Genomic DNA, 8,919 nt, shown 5'->3' on the forward strand with positions numbered 1-8,919 from the left:
TCCGCCGTCTTCACCTCTTTCCAACGTCATTCAGGTTAGTCTCTGACCCGCGGGCAGCTTTAATGTTTCATAGAGTACGCCGGAGGTCACAACTAAACACAAGTCTATGAGAGCCTCGTTCTGGCCATCATAGAGATGCATTGAGACCTTGTGGCGTAACTTCTCACTTCCGGCCAGTCAGAAGCTACAGTCACAAGATGGCGCCGTGTGAACGAAGCCATGTCAATAAAGGGTGAAGATGTCAGAAGGTGGGTAGATAACAAGGGGGTTACATTTAAAGCGCCACTCCAGTAGTAAAAAAAAAACAAAAAAAAAACAAAACAACACAGTAAAACACTGGAGTGGTGCTTTAAGGCATTGGCATATAATACACAGCAATAAAATTGGAGGATTACATGAAAGCCTTTCGCTAAAGGTTCTTTATAACGTTTGCTCATGAATATAGTTGGTGCAAATCAATTTGCAGGCGCCGGTATAGTGACCATGTCAGTAATCTGGGGTCACTGGATGGGGGTCCTGAGAATGGCCTCTTATCTGGTGGCTTCCTCGGCTCCCCTTTTGACTAGTTGGCATGGCCCAACATCACGTGTCCTGCTGCAGTGATGAGATCACGCCAGGTAATCAAAACGGAAGCCGAGAAAGCCGCCAGATAAGAGGCCGTTCTCAGGCCACTGGACTGGAAGCTGTAAATAGATTTGCGCCATTTCTAGGTATGAATATTCACACATTTTTCCTTTATTTGTAATGATCGTCATGGTCCTGTGAATGTTGAGAACTGAAATCCTGCAACTTGTGAAAGTTTACATGGACGACCCTTGTTGCTATGGATACCGTGTGTTGGCTGTTATGTTACCAGGGAAACAACACAATACAGCCCCAGGACCAAGCCAAACAAACAAGGGTCAGATTACAATAATGTCACCCAGTTCATGAATACACAAGAAATAAATGAAGGACAGACCGATCCTCTCAATCCTGGTGACGTCTCGGACTTCTGGCACCTTGGTGGTCGTCTGCGAGAGAAAGACACAGAATTAACGGCGGCATCAACAAAAATCTTAAATTACTTACCGGTAATGATTTTTACGAGAAGCCACGACAGCGCCACCAAAGTAGTGGCGCTGTCATGATGAAGGGTAAAATCTTAAATTACTTACTAGTAATGATTTTTACCAGAAGCAGTAGCGCTGTCGTGGTGAAGGGTAAAATCTTAAATTACTTACCGGTAATTAGTTTTTCCAGAAGCCACGACAGCGCCACTGCTTTGGTGGCGCTGTCGTGGTGAAGGGAAAATCTTACACTGGTTTTTAGCGACCATTCGGTAGACTCAAAAATAAAACTTTGTGTCCCCGATGGTCTATAGACCACTATGCCAGCGAAATCAATGCAGCTCCTGAACCGTACACCAGCCTAACTAACCTAAGTATCTCATTATATTAGAAAATAAAAGTCTTGCACCCCTTTAACCCCTTCACAACACGGCCAATTTTCATTTTTTTCTCCCCTTCTTCCTAGAGCCATAATGTATTTAATTTCCCTGTCCACAGACATATGAAGGCTTATTTTTTGCAAGACAAGTTGTACTTTTGAATGACACCATTCATATTACCACATAGTGTACTGGAAAACGGGTGAAAAAAAAAATACCAAATGGGGAGAAATTGTGAAATAAAAAAAAATTCTGACTTTTTTGGGAATTGTTGTTATGGTGTACATTTAGTGGTAAAAATGACATCACAATATGATTCTGCTCATCAGTAACACGATCAGGGTTCACAGCGTTTTGGATGCAGTGTTTTCGCTGCGTACAAAACGTTGCATTGTACAGTACAAGCACAGTGGGTGAGATTTCTAGAAATCCCATTCATACTGTACTTGCTTTTCCCGCAGCTTCCCAAGCAGCAAGTATATCAACTTATTGCTGCGAAGCCTCAAGTGTTCTCAGTAGGGAGAATAGAAGAAAGACCGCAACTGCCCGAACCCTGATCGTGGGCAAGGACTGCTGCAGTCTCCTTTTGAGGACACTAACGGGCGGCCCCGCAGGAAAGGACCCGCCGTGTCCAGGATGCAGCATGTCCGGATCGTGGGCACGTACCCTTATGGCAACACCAATCATGGCCAGTTTCTTTATTATTTTAATGGAAAAAAAATAAATAAACAAATTCGGGGGCTGTGTTGCCATTTTCAAAGACACGTAATGTTTCCATTTTTTCAGTCGACGGATCTGAGTGATGGCTTATTTATTGTGAAGCGGGACAACATTTTTATTTATATTATCTTGGGATACATATGACGTTTTGTCATACCTGTATGGTGGATGTCGTGAAGGGGTTAAAAGGCAATTCCCATCTTAACAAGTAATCACCTAACCGTGGGAAAGGCGTTAACCTGCTGTGGATGGGGGATATTGCTGGGATCTCAAGAACGAGGCTCCCAGGGCAGGGTGCTGCTGCCCCATATATGAATTGATAGCGTACTAGAAATGAGGACCAGCAATGAAATGATTATCACTAAGTAGTAAGTTATCCCCTACACTATTAGTAGAAGATTACTAAAATGACTGCTGGGAGTCCGACCACTGCGATTAAAAACACAGGTCTATGGAACCGGGTAAGAATCCCCTCTTGAAGGGAGTGGAGGTATATGCAGGCTCGACCCATGCACCAATCATTGTCTATGGGACTGCAAGAAGGTGCAGTGTACAGCCAGCAGTCCATAGACAATGAATGGGGCGGACGCGCCTCCGCATTACTCTGTGCAGAGTCCAATTCCTGAGATCGCTGTGGTGCCGGCAATCAGTAAGTGATCCCCTACTGCATGGATACTAAATTGTCCCCTCTTATCAGAATTACTATCCCGGGCCGTTCCCTGCAGTAGGATCACCCTACACCATGGATTGGGGGGGGGGGGGTGTAGCTATACTATCTCAGGATTAGAATTACTATCCCGGGCTGTTCCCTGCAGTAGGATCACCCTACACCATGGATAGGGGGGGTATCTATACTATCTCATGATTAGAATTGCTATCCCGGGCTGTTCCCTGCAGTAGGATCACCCTGCACCATGCTTGGGGGGGGGGGGGGGGGGGTATAACTATACTATCTCAGGATTAGAATTACTATCCCGGGCTGTTCCCTGCAGTAGGATCACCCTGCACCATGCTTGGGGTGGGGGGGGGGGGTGTAACTATACTATCTCAGGATTAGAATTACTATCCCGGGCCGCTCCCTGCAGTAAGATCACCCTACACCATGGATAGGGGGGGGGGTAACTATACTATCCCAGGATTAGAATTACTATCCCGGGCTGTTCCCTGCAGTAGGATCACCCTGCACCATGCATGAAAGGTGGGGGGGGGGGTAACTATACTATCTCAGGATCGTAATTACTATCCCGGGCCGCTCCCTGCAGTAAGATCACCCTACACCATGGATAGGGGGGGGTAACTATACTATCCCAGGATTAGAATTACTATCCCGGGCTGTTCCCTGCAGTAGGATCACCCTGCACCATGCATGAAAGGTGGGGGGGGGGGGGGGTAACTATACTATCTCAGGATCGTAATTACTATCCCGGGCCGCTCCCTGCAGTAGGATCACCATGCATGGGTGGGGGTGGGGGTGGGGGGGTAACTATACTATCTCAGGATTAGAATTACTATCCCGGGCCGCTCCCTGCAGTAGGATCACCATGCATGGGTGGGGGGGGGGTAACTATACTATCTCAGGATCGTAATTACTATCCCGGGCCGCTCCCTGCAGTAGGATCACCCTACACCATGGATAGGGGGGTAACTATACTATCTCAGGAACAGAATTACTATCCCGGGCCGCTCCCTGCAGTAGGATCACCATGCATGGGTGGGGGGGGGGGGGGGGGTAACTATACTATCTCAGGATTAGAATTACTATCCTGGGGGCAGTTTTCGGTATCATTAGGGTTCCCATCGCTTAGATCCTCTGCCCCATTGGGGGATAACTTGAAATCTTGCAATATTCCCATTAAACAGCAGCAAAGGATGTGAACTGGCCCCAGAAATATCAGGGGCTGCGTAGCTGACACCCGTTTCCATTGACTACCAGAAGAATTATGAGTGCAGCTCTGGAGGCTCATGAACATCACGTGCACAATGACAGCCACCAACACCAAGGTCATATACAGACAATATAATCTGCCCCTCCATAGAAATCAATGTTGCCATTAACCACGATGGTGCATTACAGATCCAGAAGCAGTATTATCCTGGTGGCTCAGCCTCATTCACACAGTGCGGATATATCAGCTATGACCCAGCATAAAACACATTCAGAGCCCGACTTCTACCAACTCCCAGCCCCTCCTGTGGCCACACGGCCTCCTTCGCTATCTTACCGCCATGGTTGCCATGCTGCCGCTTCTCCGCACTACACAACCGCCAGGGAGACGAGTGGGTGCACCTGTGATACCGCTCCGGCCGGAACACAAAGCTCGGAGGAAACGTTCCGCTTGGACACGCCCACTGGGGAGTGAAGCAATGGAACCGTCGCAGCAGGATGTGTGTGCAGTACATAAACCCGCCATTAGAGGGCAGCCCGACAATAGCAAAAGTCTCGTCCCTCTATTCCTACCAAGCCATGTTCACACACAGCTTTTCGGGGCGACAGTTTTCTGGGGGGAGGGGGGGGGAGACAGTTTTCTATGGCATTTGCAGACACAGTCTCTTTTTCTGCTAATCTAGAAAGAAAAAAGGCAAACAAAACGCTAGAGAGACAATTCTCATTTATTTCTATGTACAAACTACTCGCTGTTCATATGTTCAGGCTTTAGAGCGTTTTTTAAACACTCCCCAAAGATGCCAAGGGGCTAAAAGATGTGACCAAGTGTTTTCTGCTCTGAAGTCGCCTTGTACTTTATAGTAGAAGGCAAGGAGAGAACCAAGAGGTTTTTTAAAGAGTTTTCTAATCTTTTATGCTTGGAAATTGATTCATGGCTTTATGGATTTAATAAAACATCCCAGCAAATAATAAAAACAATGGGTTGCCGTAAAGACCCCAATGCTTGTCATGATGATTCTCCTGTGATGTCTGGTCCATAGCCGGCGTTCATAGGAAACTGATTTTTTGCTATACATTGCAGTGCTTATGCACCGCTATGCATAATACAAATGATCGCAGCTTCAAGTACCTTAAGGGGACTAACAAATACAGTGAAAAGTGAAAAATAAAACGTTTAAAAAGTATGAAAACAATAGAAGTATCACGCACATTTTCCCCATATTATAATAATATGATACATTGAATAGTTTACCTGGATGGGTACAAAAGGGAAGACAAGTGCGGCGCTGACCTAAGCGCACTAAATGGTGAAAATTGGATATAAATGAATTAAATGCTCACCTTTTTGAAGGTATAATTTGCTTTGAAAGTAGCTGTATTGAGCCACGGCAACTGGCCCCTCTTGGCTTGCAGCAATCCCTGGACAATATGAGAGAATCCTCCCTTGGATTCACATAGGCACCACAAATCAGAACCATAAAAAAATCCAGGCTGTGTGTGATTGCGCTTCCATAGGAGGCCGGAGCGGGGTGATCCTTTTTAAAAATTATTTATTAATGTTCACATAATCCACATACAACGCGTTTCGGCTAGCAAGCCTTCTTGCTTATATTATACCTGAAAAAGGCTTGCTAGCCGAAACGCGTTGTATGTGGATTACGTGAATAATAATAAATAAACAAAATAATAATAAATAAGTAAAGTCAAAACGTTACAACTGCTGAAAATTTTATAATTGTTATTTTTTTTTTTTTACAATAGCTGCGATGCTCTGCGTGTCCTGACTCCTTTCTATCATAGCTGTGATGCTCGGCGTGTCCTGACTCCTTTCTATCATAGCTGCGATGCTCTGCATGTCCTGACTCCTTTCTATCATAGCTGCGATGCTCTGCGTGTCCTGACTCCTTTCTATCATAGATGCGATGCTCTGCGTGTCCTGACTCCTTTCTATCATAGCTGCGATGCTCTGCGTGTCCTGACTCCTTTCTATCATAGATGCGATGCTCTGCATGTCCTGACTCCTTTCTATCATAGCTGCGATGCTCTGCGTGTCCTGACTCCTTTCTATCATAGCTGTGATGCTCTGCGTGTCCTGACTCCTTTCTATCATAGCTGCAATGCTCTGCGTGTCCTGACTCCTTTCTATCATAGATGCGATGCTCTGCGTGTCCTGACTCCTTTCTATCATAGCTGCGATGCTCTGCGTGTCCTGACTCCTTTCTATCATAGCTGCGATGCTCTGCGTGTCCTGACTCCTTTCTATCATAGCTGCGATGCTCTGCATGTCCTGACTCCTTTCTATCATAGCTGCGATGCTCTGCGTGTCCTGACTCCTTTCTATCATAGATGCGATGCTCTGCGTGTCCTGACTCCTTTCTATCATAGCTGCGATGCTCTGCGTGTCCTGACTCCTTTCTATCATAGCTGCGATGCCCTGCATGTCCTGACTCCTTTCTATCATAGCTGCGATGCTCTGCGTGTCCTGACTCCTTTCTATCATAGCTGCGATGCTCTGCATGTCCTGACTCCTTTCTATCATAGCTGCGATGCTCTGCGTGTCCTGACTCCTTTCTATCATAGATGCGATGCTCTGCGTGTCCTGACTCCTTTCTATCATAGCTGCGATGCTCTGCGTTTCCTGACTCCTTTCTATCATAGCTGCGATGCTCTGCGTGTCCTGACTCCTTTATATCATAGCTGCGATGCTCTGCGTGTCCTGACCCCTTTCTATCATAGATGCGATGCTCTGCGTGTCCTGACTCCTTTATATCATAGCTGCGATGCTCTGCGTGTCCTGACCCCTTTCTATCATAGCTGTGATGCTCTGCGTGTCCTGACTCCTTTCTATCATAGCTGCGATGCTCTGCGTCTCCTGACTCCTTTCTATCATAGCTGTGATGTTCTGCGTGTCCTGACTCCTTTCTATCATAGCTGCGATGCTCTGCGTATCCTGACTTCTTTCTATCATAGCTGTGATGCTCTGCGTGTCCTGACGCCTTTCTATCATAGCTGCGATGCTCTGCGTGTCCTGACTCCTTTCTATCATAGCTGCGATGCTCTGCGTGTCCTGACTCCTTTCTATCATAGCTGTGATGCTCTGCAGGTCCTGACTCCTTTCTATCATAGCTGTGATACTCTGCGTGTCCTGACTCCTTTCTATCATAGCTGCGATGCTCTGCGTCTCCTGACTCCTTTCTATCATAGCTGCGATGCTCTGCGTATCCTGACTCCTTTCTATCATAGCTGTGATGCTCTGCGAGTCCTGACTCCTTTCTATCATAGCTGTGATGCTCTGTGTGTCCTGACTCCTTTCTATCATAGCTGCGATGCTCTGCGTGTCCTGACTCCTTTCAATCATAGCTGCGATGCTCTGCGAGTCCTGACTCCTTTCTATCATAGCTGCGATGCTCTGTGAGTCCTGACTCCTTTCTATCATAGCTGCGATGCTCTGCGTGTCCTGACTCCTTTCTATCATAGCTGTGATGCTCTGCGAGTCCTGACTCTTTTCTATCATAGCTGTGATGCTCTGCGTGTCCTGACTCCTTTCTATCATAGCTGTGATGCTCTGCGTCTCCTGACTCCTTTCTATCATAGCTGTGATGCTCTGCATGTCCTGACTCCTTTCTATCATAGCTGCGATGCTCTGCGTGTCCTGACTCCTTTCTATCATAGATGCGATGCTCTGCGTGTCCTGACTCCTTTCTATCATAGCTGCGATGCTCTGCGTTTCCTGACTCCTTTCTATCATAGCTGCGATGCTCTGCGTGTCCTGACTCCTTTCTATCATAGCTGTGATGCTCTGCGAGTCCTGACTCTTCTCTATCATAGCTGTGATGCTCTGCGTGTCCTGACTCCTTTCTATCATAGCTGTGATGCTCTGCGTCTCCTGACTCCTTTCTATCATAGCTGTGATGCTCTGCATGTCCTGACTCCTTTCTATCATAGCTGCGATGCTCTGCGTGTCCTGACTCCTTTCTATCATAGATGCGATGCTCTGCGTGTCCTGACTCCTTTCTATCATAGCTGCGATGCTCTGCGTTTCCTGACTCCTTTCTATCATAGCTGCGATGCTCTGCTTGTCCTGACTCCTTTATATCATAGCTGCGATGCTCTGCGTGTCCTGACCCCTTTCTATCATAGCTGCGATGCTCTGTGTGTCCTGACTCCTTTCTATCATAGCTGCGATGCTCTGCGTCTCCTGACTCCTTTCTATCATAGCTGTGATGTTCTGCGTGTCCTGACTCCTTTCTATCATAGCTGCGATGCTCTGCGTATCCTGACTCCTTTCTATCATAGCTGTGATGCTCTGCGTGTCCTGACGCCTTTCTATCATAGCTGTGATGCTCTGCGTGTCCTGACGCCTTTCTATCATAGCTGCGATGCTCTGCGTGTCCTGACTCCTTTCTATCATAGCTGCGATGCTCTGCGTGTCCTGACTCCTTTCTATCATAGCTGTGATGCTCTGCAGGTCCTGACGCCTTTCTATCATAGCTGTGATACTCTGCGTGTCCTGACTCCTTTCTATCATAGCTGCGATGCTCTGCGTCTCCTGACTCCTTTCTATCATAGCTGCGATGCTCTGCGTGTCCTGACTCCTTTCTATCATAGCTGCGATGCTCTGCGTGTCCTGACTCCTTTCTATCATAGCTGCGATGCTCTGCGTGTCCTGACTCCTTTCTATCATAGCTGCGATGCTCTGTGTGTCCTGACTCCTTTCTATCATAGCTGCGATGCTCTGCTTGTCCTGACTCCTTTATATCATAGCTGCGATGCTCTGCGTGTCCTGACCCCTTTCTATCATAGATGCGATGCTCTGTGTGTCCTGACTCCTTTCTATCATAGCTGCGATGCTCTGCGTGTCCTGACTCCTTTCTATCATAGCTGC

The 8,919-nt window shown here is 47.0% G+C and overlaps 1 protein-coding gene across 1 annotated transcript in view; it reads right to left on the minus strand.

The window, feature by feature from the left end:
* RUVBL2 (RuvB like AAA ATPase 2) overlaps nt 1–4,449 on the minus strand; it is a 103,852-nt gene extending 99,403 nt beyond the window's left edge. The window contains exons 1-2 of the mRNA XM_075327153.1: nt 4,372–4,449; nt 962–1,013 (exon numbers count right to left, since the gene is read on the minus strand). Of these exons, the coding sequence (XP_075183268.1) occupies nt 962–1,013; nt 4,372–4,386 (67 nt within the window). The 5' untranslated portion in view covers nt 4,387–4,449. The remainder of the gene's footprint in view (nt 1–961; nt 1,014–4,371) is intronic.
* Nucleotides 4,450–8,919: the final 4,470 nt, after the last annotated feature.

This window comes from Anomaloglossus baeobatrachus, chromosome 11 (assembly GCF_048569485.1).
Source record: "Anomaloglossus baeobatrachus isolate aAnoBae1 chromosome 11, aAnoBae1.hap1, whole genome shotgun sequence".
NCBI lineage: Eukaryota > Metazoa > Chordata > Amphibia > Anura > Aromobatidae > Anomaloglossus > Anomaloglossus baeobatrachus.